The sequence below is a fragment of the Henckelia pumila genome, chromosome 3 (assembly GCF_033568475.1).
Source record: "Henckelia pumila isolate YLH828 chromosome 3, ASM3356847v2, whole genome shotgun sequence".
In the NCBI taxonomy this organism is placed as follows: domain Eukaryota; kingdom Viridiplantae; phylum Streptophyta; class Magnoliopsida; order Lamiales; family Gesneriaceae; genus Henckelia; species Henckelia pumila.
In genome coordinates this window covers 193,687,141-193,707,784 of record NC_133122.1, presented here as the reverse complement: position 1 = coordinate 193,707,784, position 20,644 = coordinate 193,687,141, and the positions used below count along the sequence as shown (strand labels likewise).

Here is a 20,644-nt window from a genome sequence, read left to right as displayed (position 1 = left end):
TTTAATTGTAAATATATATATATATATATATATATATATATATATAGTTAATCTGTCTCGCACATATAGATCCACCTCTAACTCTTACTATTATTATTCTATAAAGCCAGAGAATTTTATATAAACTATCTTTGATGTCTTTAGTATAACACTTTATCAATACCACAAATACTTTTATAAATAAACACAAAATTTTTATTTAATAAATAGAATCTCTTGATTAAAAAAACTATGTAACAACTAACAACCATTAATTTGAAAGTAATAAAAGCTATATTTGAATATAGATAATTAGTCCAACTATATAAACTCGCAACAAATATTGTGTAGCATACATAACCTTGTTGGGCACGCCACTGAATTCGGAGGATTATAACACATCGAAAAGGTGAATCATTTCATTAGTTCACCGCCTACCACTAGTAAGGGGACCACGATTTTAACTGTCAACTAACGCCTTGTGTGAAAGTTGGGGCGGTTGCATTTTTTAAGCCGATAGAATCTACTTTCCAAGAAGGGGTTGAGTTGTTGCACCCTCTTGCCTTTGCTTTATCTTCTTCTTTCCACCACTTTGGTTTCAACTCTCACGCCAAACTTTTGATGTTTCATTTTAAAATGTTTTTGACAACCATGCTAGGAATTCATTACCTTATCCTCCTCGTTTCGAAAATAACCCGTTCACCGATATTTCGTACTCTAACTTGTCCACGTATCTGGACGTGGCGAGATCTCGAACCTTTTTATAATCTTAATAGGTCGCGTCTTGGATCATAACAAAAACGAGCTATTGTCATTCTTGACAATTCGTTGCTTAATCTATTTGCTTCCGATTGTTTTTAGTTCCTAACATTATTTTGATGTTTGAATTCCGTATCTTTTATCACATCACATGGAGTGAGATAGAATCTATAATAAACAAGGCATGTAATCGGGCATTAAATAATAAATGTGGCCAAATCTCTTTTTTTTTTTTCAAAGTAAGAAAGTTGGCCGATGCATCTACTTTACCACCACAACTGCTATCTCAACCCCCCAATGCGAAAGATTCTCATTATTACGGCGATTTCTTCTTCCTTAATGTGTATCATTATGAAATTGTGACACATGCAATCATTTGCATACGCACTCCTCCTACAAAAATACCAAAATTAAACACTCAAAATTTGATAAAAATTAAATTAATGATGTATCTTTTTGGGTAATTTATTATGTTTTATACTCTAATCCAGGATGAGCATCCATCCCTTTTGAAAAGTTAGAAGACGGTATTTCTTGTTCTAATTAACGTAAGTTGTCCTCAATTCCATAATAAAAACCATTTCCATTTTTTTTTAAAAATAAAAATTTAAAATTTCTTGTATGAATTTAATTTTATTATTTATTATTTATTATTTATATTAAAAGTGGATGATTGCCAATGGCCCATATTCGCCGCGCTTTTGTCCTTTGTTGGAATGTCCAAGATTTTGTATTGTTCTCACGGGAAAACTTAGAGTATTTTCATATTAATTTCGTGCTACACTCGTACAAATTGACTCACACTAAACAATGTCTTTGGTCATTTTTACCTCGGTCAACTCTGAAATCATGTAAAAATTCCCCGAAAATAAGGTCTTGTAAAGGACTCGAAAATATCGTTCTAATTGCCTATTTATTAGAAAGAAATATTATATTAATCCCTATATTTTTTACTAATCGGAGATGTTTTGTTTGTCATAAATATAGAGCAAACAATAAATACGATGTTTCTTGATCCATGCGTGATCTTCTTGATATAGTTCCAATTTTATCTGATTTCCAAAGAGAAATTCATATTTGATTGAGAATAGCGTGTAATTTCTTTTATTTTTCTATAAGTAGATGAGACTTTTTAATATTTTCTTTGTCTTACTCATTTAGGTTATATTTGTTTTTTTTTTTTCATCCGTATCAATTATATAGTTCGGTTTCTATATTTAATGTTATATTTCCTACTTTTTTGCCAATTTATCCTTATTAAATTAATATCATTAACCATTTGTACAAACTCATCTGAATTGACATTATATCCAAACTCATTTCTGGAAACAAATGAAAATAAAACGAAAGAATCATGGATCAATAATTATTTTATTGTATTAAAATATTCATTAAGTAAAAACAAAACATGAAATTAATTTTTCCAAATATTTTCTTAATGTGTGAAAATACATACAAATTTAAATTAGCGGAACAGACAAGTAATTAAAACCTGTGAAAACATGAAAAGTGCGAGGGAATTTTACTTTATTATAATTTTCAATTAAAAAATTAAATAAAATTGGAATATTATATAGAATAAAAAAGTACAATACAGCTATAATGAGCAGTAAACGGCGCTGCGTTGTGGAAGAATAGCGGCATTGTGTCTCCATGTGGACACATTTCATTGTTGCCGAACTCAGCCACAAGGCCCAACCTCTTCGCTTTCTTCTCCTTGCGCCACGTGTCACTCTCCCTTACCCCCATATAATAAAAACAATAATAATAATACTCTCAAAAAAAAAAAACAATAATAATAACAATGAGAGGTCTTAGTTGGTGGAGGCGTGTGGAGTATGTGAAAATTTGATTAATTTTAATGATTTTTTTGTGCAACTTTTTCTTTCGTAAGTTGTCTAATATGTTTTACTTGATCAATATAGTTTATAGACTATTACATTAGCGTGACTTTTTAATTAAACGTACATCCAAAAATAACGAATTTACAACTCATAAAAATATAATAATAAGAAGAAAAGGAAACGAAAAGTGTGGCCGTCCCCCTCGTATTGTGGAGGAATACTCCATCAAGATTCTCACCGAAACTCTCATTAATAAATTAAATGCCTTTTATTTTATTAGTATTATTACTTGACTTTAAAGGTCGCATGAGGCATGATTTCTCTAATGTATTATTGATATCAATATAAATCATCATCATAATAAGCATCGATATTTTGTTAGAGTAATTTTAATTTTATGAACAATTTGGATAAAAATATCATTTATTCCAAATAAGTTCATGATCATCCATGTTTTCGAAACTATTATATATTTTTTAAATTTTTTTAATTTTGAAAAGTAATTGCTTATATATTCTACGTGTTTGCTTGGTTTTGAATTTTGTATCACGAGTATATATATATATATATGGTTCAACCCCAAGCACAAATTCAAAACCAAGCAAACAGAGAATTCTTCACACTTCACCATTTCTCTCCCTCTCTCTCTCTCCCTTGTGTGGACTATGGACTGGACAAGGGGTCCTCCGATCGGCAAAGGCTCCTCCGCGGCGGTGTATCTTGCCACCTCCGCCGCCGGGGAGGTGTTCGCGGTGAAGTCCACCGATCTATCTTCTTCTATCTTGTTACAGAAGGAGCACTCTCTGATTTCTCAGCTTTCATCTCCTTATATAGTCAAATGCTTCGGTTCCGGTACGACTTTCGAGAAATGTAAACCGGTTTACAATCTTTTCTTGGAGTATGTTTCCGGCGGCACGATCTCGGAGCAGATTGCGAGGCAGGGGGGTTCGTTGGGCGAGGAATTGATTCGATTCTACGCGCATCAGATTCTTCTGGGATTGAGCTATCTTCACCTGAACGGAATCGTGCACCGTGACATCAAGGGGCAGAACATATTGATCGGCGAAGATGGCGGGCTGAAGATAGCTGATTTCGGGTGTGCGAAATGGGTGGAATCCGGCGACTTCTCGAGAGAAATGTTCGCCGGAACTCCGGCGTACATGGCGCCGGAAGTTGCTCGGGGTGAAGAGCAAAGCTTTGCAGCTGATATATGGGCTTTGGGTTGCACAGTGATCGAGATGGCCACGGGGTCTAATCCTTGGCCGGAGATGAAGGATCCGGCGTCGGCCCTGTACCGGATCGCGAATTCCGACGACGTCCCGGAGATTCCCGGCTGGTTTTCGGACAGCGGGAAGGATTTCTTGAGCAAGTGCTTGGAGAGGGATCGGAAAGAGCGGTGGACGGCGGGCGAGCTTCTGCAGCACGATTTTCTCCGGGGAAGTTGCGGCGAAATCAGGGAGTTCACCAGGAAATCTCCGACCAGTGTCATGGATCAGGGATTCTGGGATTCTCTGGAAGTTTCGGATTCGTCGAGAAATGCAACGAACATTGCTTCCACTTCGGAATCTGCCGCGAACAGGATCAAGGATCTGTTTGCAGATGTTCTTCCTCTTTCGTCGAATTTCGAATTTCCAGATTGGGCGGCGGCAGAGGATGCCGATTGGGTGACGGTGAGATGCGGCGCGGAGATGGAAGAATGTCCGAAATCAGTGAATCAAGATTCTGAACAGGGCCCGATCGCTTCGGAATCTGATTCGTTTTTCGACTACGACCACTACTACTACTACGACTACGAAGATTTTCAGACCTCGATTGTCGTCGAGGATTCATTGTTTGATTGTCTTAACGATGTAATTAGCATTCTTGATCGTGTTGATACTAAGAAAAATGTATCAGCCAGAATTCAATGGAATCAATTTCTCATAAAGATCAACTTTTTATACAATCTTTTACCTTTTCTTCCATCTTTTATCGTTTTCAAAACAAAAAGTTGTGAACTTTGCGTGATTAACAAAAGGGACTAAACTAACTGGTGAAGCTTCGACTTCTAACAAATTCGAATCTATTTTATTCAAATCCAAATTTTGTGAATGATGAAGATAAATAAATGATGTTAGAGCTTCCCGCGAGTTCCACATTTCTCCATTCTTGATCAGATGATTTGAGTTCCATGACACATGGAAATTAAGTTATGACATCTGGTTAACAAATATATAATTATTAAAAATGAAAAAAAAAATAGTATTTGGTCCTTTATATTTATTATGTTTTACGATTTTGGTCAACTATGTTATCAAATTTCGGTGTTAATTATGTATATTTCGATTTCTGACTACATTGGTGTAAACTTAATGTTACGTCGAGAAAATGACGAAGTTATAGTGAACTAAAACTAAAATTTGACAATATAACGAATTAAAAAAACAATGAGACAAATATACAAGTCCAAAAATACTATTTCTTTTGCATTAAAATAGCTGAATTTTCAAAGAAGAAAAAATAAAATCGATTAATATTAATTTTCCGAAAGTCCAATTGAAGTGTAACCATTTATAATATTTTGTGTAGCATCCATCCATCATAAGTCAAAAGCTATTGAAATATTAATATTGGTATAGTGGATCAGCACCGCCCTCTCCACCAAGTTTTTTGACTTTGTGATCGAGGTGTGAACACGGAAGACTTTTCAAGAATGTAATTGTATAATATGAGAATTTGTCTAAATCTGATTGCTCCAATAAAGTCAACTAATTTTTAACTATAAATCGGAAGATAATAATATTATATTAATTGTTTGAAACTAATCCCTTGTTAACCAATTACAATCCCTTGCCAACTTTACTTTGATCATTTCATTGGGACTATGCCCCTTGGAAGTGTGGATAGGCCAGGTGGATGTTAGCTAATACTTCCATGCAAAAAGCAAGAACAAGGCACTTGTACACATTGTATCATATTTCACATATCAACACATATTGTTGTCATCTCCAAAAACACCTCATAAAATTTATCATCTATTTTAGTTTCTTATTAATGACAATTGGTGGAGAGATTTTTTTTGTTATCTTCAGGATACGAACACCTGAGACATATCTCTCGTAATGTGAAGAAAATTATGTCACTAGACCATGAAACACGTAATGAAAGTATAGAGTAGTTAAACAAGAAGATATTATAGTACATAAAGTTGCCAAAATAGGTTAGGGTTGGGGGATTGGGTTAGCAATTTCTTAATCCACCAAAACGGTGGGCTAGTCCGCCCCGCTAAACCGTGGGTTGTTGTGGATTGTCGGTCGGTCCGTGCCAATCCAAAATTACACGTAAGCTCGTTGAATTTTTCCGTCCCGCCAAATAAAATAAGTTAGTTAGTTGGTGTTTTCTCAACCCTTCTTAAAGTGGACCGACTTTCCATGTCATGCTCTGCCTAATGATGGATCGTGATAAATTATGCATCGATCCATTTCACTATCTCGTTTTGACACCCCTAATAATACACGATTGTTCAAAGATTCTTATGTGGTCTCAAAAAGGTAGTGGCCCATGAATTTCAACGAACCTACTATATCAATTCCCTTTGGATAATTCAGATGTGCGTTGACGCCGACGCTACCATCATTGGTGCCTATTCATCTTTTCTTGTGTGGCATGCGCGTCCCCTCTTTGTGTGTTTTTGGAATGAACTAGTCAACTCCTGAATTCAATATCCGTATTTTCTGTATTATTTTTGTGTAAAGTCAACATACAAAGTACTTGTCACTTAGTACACTTTTTGGAAAGTCTTTTACTTTATGTAAACCATCTTTGTGTAGTAGAAAATGCTATATTACTTGTCGGAAATATCTTGAGTAGGGGTCGCATAACGGTCCGGATTGGTTTGGTTAATTTTTCAAAATGTAGGCTTTAAATGGTTGAGAAAAGAAGATTTTAATTTTAATTTTTTGAAAAAAAATCTGGATTAATCTAATTTCGGGTTAGATTGTTGGGCGTCCGAATTGTTTCGGATTGGGTAGCCCAAATAACGTAACTTCCTGACCACGACTAGCCCAAATAGAGGTGGGCATTCGGGTACGGGTGCTTCATATCTGATCCGATTGGGTATCTACTGGATTGAGCCGAGTATTTTCAAGAAAATGGGTATTTATTGGTAAGTGAGATACTACCTATACAGGCACTGCCTTCACATGCATCTAACGTTTAATATTTATCAATAAATGTGGGGTCCATGATTTTTTTAGTGTACCCCGGATGTATTGATAAATTATGACCCTTAGATCTATCATAAGGGTAATGTCTGTATAAGTAGATTGAAATGATCCCTATTCCTATTGGAGGCTGAGTTAAATTTTTTTAATCGAACTTTTTTTTCACATAAATATACCATTTTGAATTGTATATTTACTTTTATACCCTTGATTTTTTATCTTATCGTCTCACTATTAATTAATCATATTGTGTATTAATTAATATTTTAATGTCAATTAAATATATCTTTTCTATTCTGTAATATTAGATATTAATAATTATATATCTAATTAATTATAAATTTTTCACGTGTATCGCATATGCTATTTCCTTGTACCTTTAAACATACTACTATACAACGACTTTAAATTAATTAAATAAACCATACTTTCAATCACAATATTATTATATTGAATATTTTCATCACACCAAGATAATGAAATTTTAGAAGTGATTTCAATTCAATTATTTAATGTCCAAATCATAATATTTAAACAAGACCGATACGTAACTTGGTTTACTTATTTAAAAAAAAATGTCCTTTTTAATTTTTTTTAAATATATATAAGTCCATATTAAAAATATATATCAAATATCTTTTAATTTCATGATTATTAATAAATATTTTTTAAGAATAACAATATAAATATCCATGCATTTCAAATATTTTTATTTTTTTTAAGAAACTAATTAAGATAATAAATTTCTCCACTCATTACATGTTTATATATCTTTTTATGTTAATTAAAATGTATTTTAAGTTCATCCAATAAATATGTCATTTGAAATTCATTCTATTTTTATATTATTAACGTGTAAATAAATAAGATGTGAATTTAAAATTTGATCTATTGTTGCATTATAGAAAATAAAACTATAATCAAAATTTATAAATTTCAAATTCAAAGGTCTGCTAACATGGAAGCTAGCTATATCATTTAAACATTATTAGGACCACTCATGAAGTCAAATTAAATCATATTAATTATTAAATTTTAATAAATGAAAAATATTTTTTGGGAATTGATGAAAAATATTAAATTAATTACAATTATTATTCGAGTTGTGAAACAAAATGAAAATTGACTATTGAGGAAACAAAAAGAAAATGATATCCCAATATATATATATATATATATATGATTTAATTTCTAAAGGTGTGCGTCAACTACTGGCCCAAAATAATAATTTTTTACATAAACAATAATACTTTTTTAATAGGTGCAAATTTTTATCTAAATCTAAGAAATTAAACATAATGAAATATGAAAATGAGGTTTGATATATTCAGTTATTTTTTATTTAATTTAATATATTCAGTTATTTAAATTGCATGTTAAATTGTGCAACAAATAATAATAGGAAACAAAATCTTAAATGAGATGAATGCATCATAAAGTCAAAACAATCTAATTAACAAAACTTGGTAGGACTCATGCACGAATGTCATGATAAACAAAATTTATACGAATATCCCATTAGATCATTTGTTCAATATTAATTATAGAGATATATATGGAAAGTAATTGAATATAGAATAATAGAACTTCTTCTTACATAGTTTAATATTTATTTAAACATCAATAAAATTCGTATCAAATGTCGTTATAGGCTCCAGCTGACCATGCATGCATTCATCAAGGTAATCCGCCACCTCCACCTGCTCCTCCGCCAAATCCATACCCGGCGCCGCCACCTAAACCACCTCCGCCACCTCCACCTCCACCACCTCCGCCAAAGCCACCGCCACTCCCCACTCCACCACCGAAGCCAGCCCCTCCACCAAAACCAGACCCTCCACCTATTCCTCCCCCACCACCACCTCCACCTCCACCCCCCAGTCCACCACCAACTCCTGCGCCTGCCCCTCCACCAAAGCCCGACCCACCACCGAGTCCTCCACCACCTCCACCTCCACCTCCACCGCCTCCTGCCCCAATGCCACCATATGCTTTAGGTACCGCGGGCACAGTTCCAGGGCCGGCGTGAAAGAAATTCTTGTCATCATCAAACGAGCCCTGGAGCTTCCTTGCATCACCCGGGCAAGAAAGCACACCCAAAAGCACGAGAAGTAAAAAAGTACGAGCCATATATGATATATATTACTGGGAATGAAACTAAGTACCAATGCAAGTACTTTTGATGAATTAGCTAGGAAACTCGAAATCAAGTGTACGTTTATATAGAGACACTCAAGAACAAACTTTCAACGCTACGGTTGAGAAGATTTGGTAATCCCCACTGTCTTTTCTTCTCATCTTCTCGCAACAATGAATGCAATTTTTTCTTTACGATATAGTTTCTCTTGCTTTGAGCCACAGAAGACGTAAATACATAGCTGGCATTGCTATTTTTCAATTAATGAAAGCCTCACCATTTCCGGTTATGCTGGGACTTTTGATCTGGAAATATTGCATCACTACTTATTTCAGAAACTTTAAGTTGGAAGGAATACCGGTGAAGTGCAGCTAGCTACTTTTATAAGCATACCATAATTAATTGTGACATGCGATCCATTAATGTGGCTACTTTCAATTGTCAATTCCATCGTAAGAATCGACGCTTTTTCGTTCGTAAATTGAAATGTACAAAAGTGAAATACGTATGAGTTTAGGTCACAACAGTTTGCCATACATCGAATCATTTATATTGTTGTGGTAAGTAATGATGTTGACGTTGCGAAACTAATCGAATAATGCGAGGCAATTACACGTAAATCTTAGATTCAAATGATGGGGCTCTTGCGCATTTTTAAAGCCAACGAAATGTTGTATCATGTGAATTCAGCTCTATAGATAACTCAATAATGGCCGCATATTTGAAGTGTTGCAGAGAACTATCTACAGCTAGTAGAAACAAACTTTGGATGTAACTCGATCGAGAATATTAAAAGAGAGAAATCCGTGGAACATTGGATTGTCAGGGTAAATGTTGCTAATTTCAAATGTATCTTCAAATATTATACATGCATAAATTAATTATCCAATTTTCCCAAATGGAAAGACGATCCAGAGATTAGAGTTTGGAGGATTTGACCTTAATGTAATAAATTATATGTTATTACTAAAAAAATATAATAAATTATATACACACACATAATATAACCAAAAAAATCATTACATTGTTCTGTTCAATGAAGTTGTTCACTAAAATTAAGGTGGACTGAGCTTTGGGTGTGGAAAGAGTGAACTTTAGTAAGCTAAGTAAAAAAATTACATAAAAAAAACATTGGAATAGGCTACAACTTAAGACTAGCCTAAACTAGATCCATCGTTACAAGTATCCTAATAATCGACACATTTGAGCATATAGGTGCATTCGATCAATGTGGTAGAAAATTGGAACAAGATTTGAAACAAGAGATTTGGAGACTAACCGCGACTAGATGGAAATGTAAGATACTATGCTAACTTTGAGAATCACCAATGGTTCAAACTTCAATAGTGATGAATCAGGAAACCAACAGGCTTCAACTACTCCACTCATGAATCAAGCTTTTCTGTTTCTAGTACGCTGAAAAAAGATGTCAAAAGAAATTTGCACATTTTTTGATTGTTCTTGAAAAATATACACAATTTAATGCTTATACGGTTGTCTCGTGACTGTCGATAGAGCTTGCAGGTTTATCGCAGGGAGAAGCATTGGGCTTTGGAGGTTTCTTAGAAAATATAGAGAATGGCTGGAGCAAAGTGTTCTCTTCGTTATTTTTGGATGGAGTTTTTGACGAGCTCTTGCCTTTGCCACCGAATATTAAGCTAAGCTTCTTGAAACGGTTTCTCGGGTCACCTGCCGCAGTGGTTTCTTCAGGCAGATTGGTGATCTTAATAACTTCGTCTTGATTTAGTAGCATCGTCTCCATTGTTTCATAAACCTGCAATGAATGTGATAAGAATTTGTCTTTATATTTGCATCTGACAGTAGCACTGGTCTTGACTGCATAAAACCTACCTGGCATACGTCATCGAGTTTCTCGACCCATAATTTTCCTTGACAAGTTGCAACCAGATAGTTCTTGCACTCATTGAACAAATTCGACAAGCTGGAACTTGTAGAGAGAGTGGCCTCAGCAATTACAAGCCCCGAACCCAACTGGAAATTCAGAAAAGGGATATCAAGAGTTGTTCCTTTGAAGTGCGCACCTCTGCCCGTGAGGCATGCAATTTAAAATCTTGAAAAACTTACAACAGCAATGAAGAGCTGCTTGAAAATCTCACAAGGTAAGACATCATCCAGATAGTTCAGTATACCTTCCCTATAAAAGTGTTGGAACGTTGCTCAAGTTCTCCATAAAAAAATCAGATTATGATATTGTTGATATTTTGTGGAGCTTACACGGCTAAATCCTCGTCATAAAGAGGAGATTGTCTCACTGCTGGCACGGGTTTGGATGTTTCCCACAGTTCACGCCACAAATTGCCTAGAAATCAAGTCATAAATTTGATTAGACGATAGCGTTTTTTAGACATAAACGAGCGAGGAGAAACATTGTTCTTGATATGTATTTGTAAAACAATGGCATTGCATATAAAGCATTCTCAAGTAGGAGGCGGTGTTTCTTAGAAAGGCAATGATGTGAGCAATATCTCTCAGAAAGCCTCGTCGAAGGTTTACATTTCACAGCCTTTTCCCAAGTGCACATCAAGTAATATCTCCATCAGGAAATCTCTAATGTAACTTGAAACCTGAGGTGTTATGATTATTGCTCAAAAACAACGATTTTCAACTACGGCATTTCATCAAAGCATTAAAAGGTGATGAATTGCAATTAGCCTTGTCTGCTGCCAAATAATTCTTAATTCAGTCGCTCGCTTGTAAAACCAAGGCAAGAATGAATTTAACAAAATCAATCATCCATAGTAAAAGTAAATTTCAAACACTAAGCTTCTGTCCTACAAGATGCAACAAAAGATGGGACTGCTGATCTACCATAACATGCTTGAGTGCCAATGCCATTCTCAAGGGTATCCTCATTTAACATCAAGAATTCGTTGAAAATAAGAAATGTTTTGACATAGGGAACTTATTTGTCTTCAAATACTAAAAGATAATAGCCGATGTAGATGAATAGTTACATAATTACCTTCTTTTTGCATTCGCTGACTAAGTTGCCCTTTGACAGACAACACATCACCACAGTCAGGGGTATCAATCAAATCACTGTTGGAATCATTTTCCATCCAATCAGGAGGAGAGTGCCATCTAACAAAATCTTCTAATATGCAACCAGGATTTGCAGCCTGACAAAAATAGCAGTGCCAATTAGGAATGAAAAATGTCACAGTTTTCCCATAGTCCAATTTTCCAAATGCATCATGATGAAACATACCTTGAAGGCCTGCATGTCTGAAAGAAGTTGGGAGCATCCTGCTCCAAGACTGACCAAATAAAAGCAGGCAACTCAAGTCAGAAAATGCACTTAAGAATATAAGACAGACAAATGTCTTCCCCCTCAACATTGTCATTAGAAAATTGGTATATCATACACCTTTTCTTTAAATTGGAATGCCTGCACCTAGGTGGAGTATCATAGAAACTGAAGCATGTGATGAAATGCACATTATTTACTATCAGTCTTGTCAACTAACATACAAAAAAGGAGAATCATTGTGGCAAAAAAATAAATTTGCACGGATAATCAGTAAGCCCTCAAAACAAAATCAAAGAAACTCCAACTAATGCGCAAAACACAACTCCTCATGCACAAGCTCTATAACAAAAGTGCAAACTTAAACATACTATCATTGGTAGTTTGTCGAAAAAAAGAAGTAATTAGAAGTTTGATGATAATGAATTAGGATTACATGCCTCGAGCGCAACAACCAACAAACCATATCAGGTCAAAGGTAGTTTGATTTTACTAACCTCCCAGTTCGAAGTACAAACTCCTCTGTTTCCTTGATAAGGTCTTCTGTTAGCAAAGGAGGTTCCTATAAGTATGTGAATAAACCAAAAAATGAGAAATGATGTAAACGTTATTTCTTTATCTTATGATATATGTTTGACCAACCTGCATCACAGGTGAATAAATAGGTTCCCCAGTTTCGAGAATTGTCAAATTGTCACATTCTTTATCAGCTCCTAACCGAAGCACAAGTTCTCCGGACTTAGTTCTTGCATAAATACAAGGATTTAGGGGGAGTGTGCCTTCAGAAGCTGAAGTTTCCTTGGTCATTGAACTAGCTTGAGCTGTGACATTTTCTAATGATTCAACGGCAGCAGTATAGCGTCTTTTTCTGGAAATGCAACGGTTAATGACCTGTAACTGCTGATATAAAAGACATGAATTCAGGTCTGGGATATTGTCTGGAGGAATTCCAGGAATATACTGTCCTTGATACCAAAGTCTTCTCAGCTGTAGGAGTAAAATGTAGTAAATACATTATGAGATAAAAATTTCAAAGAAGGCCAGAAAAAATTCATCTGATTTGAAAAATAAAATAAGTGGAGATGTAAACAAGCAAATTCGTGCACATCACAAAGTAGGCAATCTATGTTTCAAACTATTTTGGTTGGGTTAGAAGAAAGGAAAAGTCATAGGTTTTATTTGAATGCTACATTCATTTCATACTCAAACAATCTCAATTTGAGAACTAATTGTATTGCCCAAAATATTTTTGCACGTGTTTTCCCAAAACAAACCTTATTGGAGCTTGTTTATCAACCAAAACCATTATTCACTTCAACTTTAGTGAGGAACACAACAGGATTGTAGAAACTTCAGATATTTAAGAGGAGCAAAATATTTCTTCATCCTTGCCAACAAAGCAAATACATGTGGCATGGTCCAAAGCCAGTACACGATAATGCAGATTCAACTTTCATTTTGTTAAGTACACTTACCTCATCAACCACCCTGGACCAAAAAGAAGCCATTTTTCGCAGTGTTTTTAAGCAGCCAATTGCTTCAGCGAGCTTAACTACAAAACTTTCTACAGGAGCACCGTGAATATCCTTAAGTAAAGATGCAGCTGTCTGCGCTTCCAAACCAGAAAAAGTCCTCCCTGAAAAGCTTCCTTCTGCGAGTATCTTGCAGATATTGCACCAAAAGTGAAAATCAACATAGGTTATGGAGCTGAAATTATTCATTTTTAACATTCACATCTAGACAGGCTTTCAGACAATCAAATTATGTACCTGTGTTAAGCAATGCATTTACAACAGAGACAACTTTCTCATCAGCACCAAACTCACTGGTCCATTTATCTTCCTTTTCACGCAGCACAAGCGACTTCATTGCTGAAAAACTCAAACTCGCTCTCTCTCTGATTGGTGATGAGCCTCTGGATGAGGCAAGGAGATCTTTCATGGAGTTGTAGCTTATACCAGTCCTGAAATGCAGCAAAAGACAGTATTATGGCAGCTTTCAATAGTTACAGATTTAGGCTCATTACAGACATGTCAAAACATCAATGTATTTATATAAGAATGGTGAAGGAGAAATAAACAAAAAAAGCCATTTCAGCTATATCTTTAATTGAACAAGTAGGAGCCTACTCAAATCTCCAAATAGAGCTATTTGATTTCTTACACAAGGGCAGCATAGATAGTCATTGACCACAACTTCAGTTCCAAATGTAACCAGTAAGGGTAGACAAAATGAAAATAAACAAGTTCCAGACTCTAACCAGGAAAATTCTTACTCAATTGCCACAGCCAACTGTTTCACAATGGCTGACGATGGTATGATATCTGTGTTTGCATTATTTGAACCTTCTGGTAGAACTCCCGCTTCTGAACCCTGTAAGGCATCAAACTTTCCTCGATAAATGAAAAGGGAAACTCTATACTTCATACTGCAAGAAAATTCATCATTTCAACCATGAATAGGAATGAGAACACCGATGACCGAACATAGTCAGATACTGCAAGTTCATACTTGAAGAACCAACAAAACATAAAACATATTATAATGTGGCAAATTTCATATCAACCAAAGGAATAAGATTATTGATGTGATACTGGGAACTAAGGCTGTTTAAATATTACATTTCAACAACTGGACTAAATATGACTGCATCGGACGTCAAAGTAAGCCACAAAGTTGCAAATCCCATTTGTAGTATGGACAAATTCAAGTTTTTGACAAATAGAACATGATAACGGTAAATAATTTTAAAAACTCTGGTAATAAAATGACTAAAAATAAGAAGTCCGACTTACATTGGAAGGAGAGAATTCTCTCTCACCCATAAAGTATAAATTTTCATCAAAAATTGCGTATGCCATTGTTGAATTACCAGGCTTCTCAAAATCCTCGGGTCCTTTTTTGCCTCTTATATTTCTCAATCTCTCATGCCAGTCTTGCTTGGTTTTTATAGGCCTGGGCTTTACTCTTTGAGTTTTTGTCTCATGGAAATCCTGCAGTCCAAAAAGAATGAAATTTATCTAAATGATTTACCAACAAATTCTGCATCATGATAGTAACAGCAGTTAAAGCAACCACGATATCATGAAAATTCAGATTCACAATATATGGTCTTCCCCCACCATTGACATTAATGAAAACTTCCACATCAGTACAAAAACATAAATACACATTCATTCTCATAACAGATGCTACGGTAGAAAAACCTTAAAAATATCTGAAAAAAAACAACAATTTCACGTGTTATAAGCTCAAATAAAGGAAACCGACGAGGAAATTCAAATTCAGATATATAAATTTAAAAAAATCAAATTCAAAATCCAGTTTCATCACATCATTGTTACAATCATCTAGACGAGGCTTAATTCAGGTCAAAAGAGCCTCTTCACACAATTTCATGACCCGGTCAAACATCCTCCACAATCGAAACAGGATTCAAAACGAATCAGATAAGAGAAAAGTAATCACCTTCGATTCATCAGCGTCCTGTAGGAACACCGGCGTTGATTCTCTCGGCGATCGCTCATCTAAATCTTCTCCGACAGAAATAAATAAATTCAAATTCCAATTCCAATAATAATAATAATAATAATAATAATAATAATAATAATAAACAGTAATAAATGAATCCTAATTTTAGTAAATGAAGTTAGCGTGCATAAACTGACAAGTATCGGACAATAGTATGCGCGCGTACGTACCCCGATGGGTGATGGAATCGGATTTCTTAATATCCGTGAAGACTTTCTCCGCTTTAGCGGCCGCGGAATGAATGGCTGTCCTAGCTCTGGACACGAATGATCCCTCCATTGCGCGTGTTCGTGCTCAAGCAGGAATCGACGCCATTTTCGCGGAATCAATGCGGAGCAGCGATTGGAGGCAATCGAGAAAATCAACGATCTAGTGAAGGTGCTGACTGATTTGGACCATTGTTCGAGGGTGAATCAAAATCAATCGGATTCGGGGGTGAAGGAATTCGGGATTTATAAATTTAATTTAATGAAGCTCAATTTGGATACAGAAATATTTTAATTTAAAACGTAATTTTTTAAAATTCCAAAAAAAAAAAAAGTTGATTTGTAAGACACCGTTCTCTTCACCGTATTTTATCACATCTCATATCACGTTCTTCTCATCATATTATTTATCCATATATTAACTATTATTTTACATCAATCAAATCATTAATTATTTATATTAAATCAATCAAATTATTGAATTTAAATTACTATATTATCCCTTATAAATAATATAATTTTTATTTTATTTATGGCTAAAAAGACAAAATAGTCATTTAACATTTTTATATAAAATTTAATCAATCAAATCAAATAAACTATAATCTATCAATCAAATCCAATATTATTTTAACTATCATTTTTTATTTATTTTTTATTACATTATATTACTCATTTATATATTACTTTATACCATACATCAAACCAAACGGTGCCTAAATGTATTTTTTTTTAAGTAAACGTTGTAAAAATTTTATATTTGGATAAATATGTTCAAATCACTTTTTTTAAAGTTGATTTATAAAAAAAAATATTTGAAAACTTATAAATATAATATAAGCTTTTAAAAAGCACAAATTTCATTGGAAAATTACAGTTAATATATCAGAAGTGAATGAAACAGACCCATTACCTAAAATCAAATTGGGATTTTTTATTTTTTTTTATTTTTTTCCGAAAAGAAATTTTCATCAATCATGCGAAAAATGACAAAATCATCCAAATGTTCAATCAAACATCGGAATCTCAAAATAAACTGAAGGAATAGAGTAGAAACGAGCAGTTTGGACAAGACCGACGAGCTTATTAGCCTACTCAACTCATCACACATCTTTTTTTTTTTTTCAAACATAAACTAAAAATGTTATAAAAATTCGAAGTCACTTTTAATTAATGTTATGGAGAGAAAAAATGTTATTTCATAATATTTTAAGATTTTATGATGGACTTAATATGGAAGTATATAATTGTGTTTTTTTTTTAAATTGAATATAAATGAACAGGTTTTAATTTGTTATAATATTTTTTTCTAAATATTATTAATATAAAATTGAAATCAACATTCACAAATGTTTTTAAAAAAGCTATAATTTTTTGCAAGTCTAACTCAAATTGGACCCATGGAGTTCTCGGGACGCATCATCGGGTTGAGTCTCAAAGTGATTTAGAACGGGTTTCGAATTTGCCCAAACGCCCACACAAATCTTTTCCAATTTACTATTTAATATGATTTATAATAATAAGGTTACACAAAAATACATCTTTCTTCTACTATATCTGGTACGTATAACGTACCAGAGACTAGAGCCTCGAATTCGAGATGCCAAACTCAATCCCCGGCCGGCTTAAAAAAAAAAATCCTAGTACAATGGCAAATATATGATCCCCACGTATAAGTGTACGTAGCTCATTTATATATAACACGAAGATTGCTAAAAATCCTTCTACATATAATATCTAACAAATCCAAACGTTAACTTGTAATATATATATTTTTCTTTCTATCTATCATGAACTCATGTTACACAAACTTTATCCGAATTCATATAGCGAGCAGCTGCTGTACGGTGATCGGGGATACGTATCCTCCGGAACCACTGAAAACTGCGTCGACGAAGCTCCGAGCAGCCGCCTCCGTGGGATGGTATATGTCCCAGAAAAGGTATTCGCCTCTGTTGGAACAATATTGGGAAATAGGCGTGCAAGGAACCTGAGCCCTCAATTTTCCAAGTCCACAGCAAGCAGATTTTATCTCCTTGAATCCTGTAAACCAATGTTATTAACTCTATGATTGTGTTTCTTTTCAGATCGTTTTGTATCATCAAATATTACTTCATAAGATAGCTAGCTAGGTACCATAAGCAGCTGGATTGCGAATGAAGTCGAGGAAAACGGAGTACGTGTCGAAGTAGGAGTAGTGGAAATCACTGAGCTCTAGCTTCAACCGCTGCAACATTTGTGTGAAGCCCCGGTTGTACTCGTTGGACCAGAAATTCACTTGCTCGTTGCACTCGTCGGTCTTGTTGTTCCCGAGTGATCTCTGCTTCGGGGCGCATCCTAAAGGCGGTAGCCCGACGAACAAGAACTTGCGACCGCCTAGGCCGTGTAGTCCCTAAATAGGAATAGGACATGTGATGCATTACTATAGTTTGTGACAAGCTAGGCATGAAATGGCTATAACTTAATTATAGAGAAAAGGGTACGTACCTTCAAAAGTTGTTGGAGGGTGGAAAGCATGAGAGCTATGTACTGTTGTGGAGGGGTCTTGTTGGAATCGAGGGAGGCAGATTTGAAATGGCCGATAATGTCGTTGCTGCCTATTACAATTGGGAATAGTGATTTTGACAAGTGTTCTTCGGCAGCAGTCAAGCCTAGTTCTTGCACTAATCTTCCACACACGGTGGAGAAATGGGCCACTTGCTTGGCCAATGATATTGTTTGCTCCTAATACAAATAACAGCACGTTAGAATCAACAAGCGGGGATAGCTCAGTTGGGAGAGCGTCAGACTGAAGATCTGAAGGTCACGTGTTCGATCCACGTTCACCGCATTTTCATTTTGTTTTCTGGACTTTAAATCAGTGGGCCTAGGGTAAGAAATATAATGTAGGCTTTTCTATTGGATTAGGGTAGGGAAACTGCATTTATATACGTATATTTGTTTGTTTGTTTTTTTAATATCGAATTTCAATTTTAGTAGTTTTTTAATAAACAAAATTGCAAAAATTTAGACATTTTTGTCGCATTACACATGATCCAAGGTATGAAATGTCACATTAGTACTTTTTTAAAAAAAATTCAATTATATATGTTTATCTTTGTATTTTTTTTAAAAAAAAAAAAACAAACAAACAAATTGATAGTCATTTGAGAGTGACAAAATTATTCTGGAAAAAAAAAAGAAAAAAGAAAAATGATGACTTACAACGATGCCTCCCTCGGTGGCGTTAAAGATACCAGCTCCGCCTGAGGCAAAGTTCACGCCCTTGGGAAAAATGCTGTTAGGCTGGGAAAGATAAGGTGGCGCAGATGGTATCCCTAATTTATCGGCTGTAACAGGCAATTCAAATTTAATTAGGACTAGCGAGTGTTAAATAATTTGTTTTTATAATAAAATTATATTTTAATTAAAATTATCAATTAAAATGATTGTATTATATAATAAATACAAAAGTTGGGGTGAAAAGAAAATAATTAATTAAATTAAAAAGAAAAATAAATAAATCATAATGGAGGGAAAAAAATTGAAATAGTGGAGGGAATAGTTTTTTTTTTTGTTTTAATTTTTACTTTATTGACATACCATACCAAGAGACCATAATGTCTTCTTATTTAATATATAGGTATAGATGTATTAAACTAATAATTTTGTTTTTTTTAATCAATTATTGTAATGATGAACAAATCATTAATATGTATGTTTGCTGATATAGATATCAACTACGTATACAAATATCAGAAAAGGTTCTCTCGGAGTATCTCAACTCTACATGTGGCTAAATATTGGTACGTACGTGGCGAGTGTATGGAAAATTTCAACTTACCCCATGGAAATTATTCCATGGGACATGTCTATGTATTTTATTTGTTCAAATTATGTAGGTCCCATATAATTTAATGGGACCCACATGATTTGAACCAACCAGTGATTGATATCTACCCATAGGGTAATACCCATGGGTAGGATCTAACCTTCCCGAGTGTGTGATGGAAGAAGCGATAAACATGTGCATGCAATATCGTTGGTATTAATTTCACAAAACTCTATTAAATATATTGGTTCGCCAGCTACTGAAGAGAATAATTTACCTCGAACTTTGATTTTAAACTATTTGAATTTTGAAGCATGATTTGCATAACATGGTGAGGGGGAAAAAATGGTTACCTATGAAATCTGCAGCATTTTTGCCATTGGAGAATCTGCCGGTTGTTTTCTTACCCGGATAATCTATCCCGTTATGGGGAAAATCGGCTTTGACGATAGAAAGCGGCAAGTAATTGTTGTTGCCAACATCTACTAATGAATCCCCAAACACATACAAAGCCGGCACAGTTTGATCAGCTGTGGAACAACTGATCAAGTAAAGCAACACACCGAGATGTAGAAAGATGCAAGAAACATACTTTTCGGCCATTTTTGCTATTTAATTATGATCTGTAGAGTTGTTGCAATGAAAATAATGGGATCCATTTGTGTTATATATAGGGTTTGCTGGTCTGACTAAAGAATTTGATGGATGTATATGGGACAAGGAAATGTGGGGTTTAGAAAAAACGATGTCTTGTCTATATGTATTACAGATGGAGAAAAGATTTACATACATATGTGAACAAGCTGAAGTTGAGGACTGATCCGTGTGTACTACTTAATTTCGCGCGTATTTTCAGATTGTTTGATATACATGTTTTATGGACAAATACTATATGGTTGGGGAAAAA

At 34.5% G+C, this 20,644-nt stretch overlaps 3 protein-coding genes and 1 non-coding gene across 4 annotated transcripts; 2 read left to right on the top strand and 2 right to left on the bottom strand.

The window, feature by feature from the left end:
• Positions 1-3,165: 3,165 nt before the first annotated feature.
• On the top strand, positions 3,166-4,606 carry LOC140890269 (mitogen-activated protein kinase kinase kinase 18). Its single transcript, XM_073298029.1, has one exon. It carries the CDS (start codon positions 3,248-3,250, stop codon positions 4,604-4,606), a length of 1,359 nt encoding a protein of 452 aa, XP_073154130.1. The 5' UTR covers positions 3,166-3,247.
• Positions 4,607-10,212: 5,606 nt separating this feature from the next.
• Positions 10,213-16,163, bottom strand: LOC140887795 (uncharacterized). Its single transcript, XM_073295283.1, has 14 exons — positions 15,891-16,163; positions 15,658-15,722; positions 14,985-15,182; positions 14,465-14,562; positions 13,959-14,152; positions 13,665-13,840; positions 12,832-13,176; positions 12,687-12,751; positions 12,151-12,199; positions 11,905-12,061; positions 11,157-11,241; positions 11,007-11,076; positions 10,773-10,913; positions 10,213-10,695 (listed from the first exon to the last, which is right to left on the bottom strand). The coding sequence occupies exons 1-14, from the start codon at positions 15,997-15,999 to the stop codon at positions 10,408-10,410; spliced, it is 2,040 nt and encodes a 679-aa protein (XP_073151384.1). The 5' UTR covers positions 16,000-16,163; the 3' UTR covers positions 10,213-10,407.
• Positions 16,164-17,446: 1,283 nt separating this feature from the next.
• Positions 17,447-20,356, bottom strand: LOC140892373 (GDSL esterase/lipase At5g55050). The gene is made up of 5 exons (XM_073301231.1): positions 20,091-20,356; positions 19,131-19,255; positions 18,414-18,650; positions 18,063-18,318; positions 17,447-17,969 (listed from the first exon to the last, which is right to left on the bottom strand). Exons 1-5 carry the CDS (start codon positions 20,338-20,340, stop codon positions 17,749-17,751), a joined length of 1,089 nt encoding a protein of 362 aa, XP_073157332.1. The 5' UTR covers positions 20,341-20,356; the 3' UTR covers positions 17,447-17,748.
• TRNAF-GAA (transfer RNA phenylalanine (anticodon GAA)) lies at positions 18,684-18,756 on the top strand. The gene has a single exon. It is a non-coding gene; the product is annotated as a tRNA-Phe (tRNA).
• Positions 20,357-20,644: the final 288 nt, after the last annotated feature.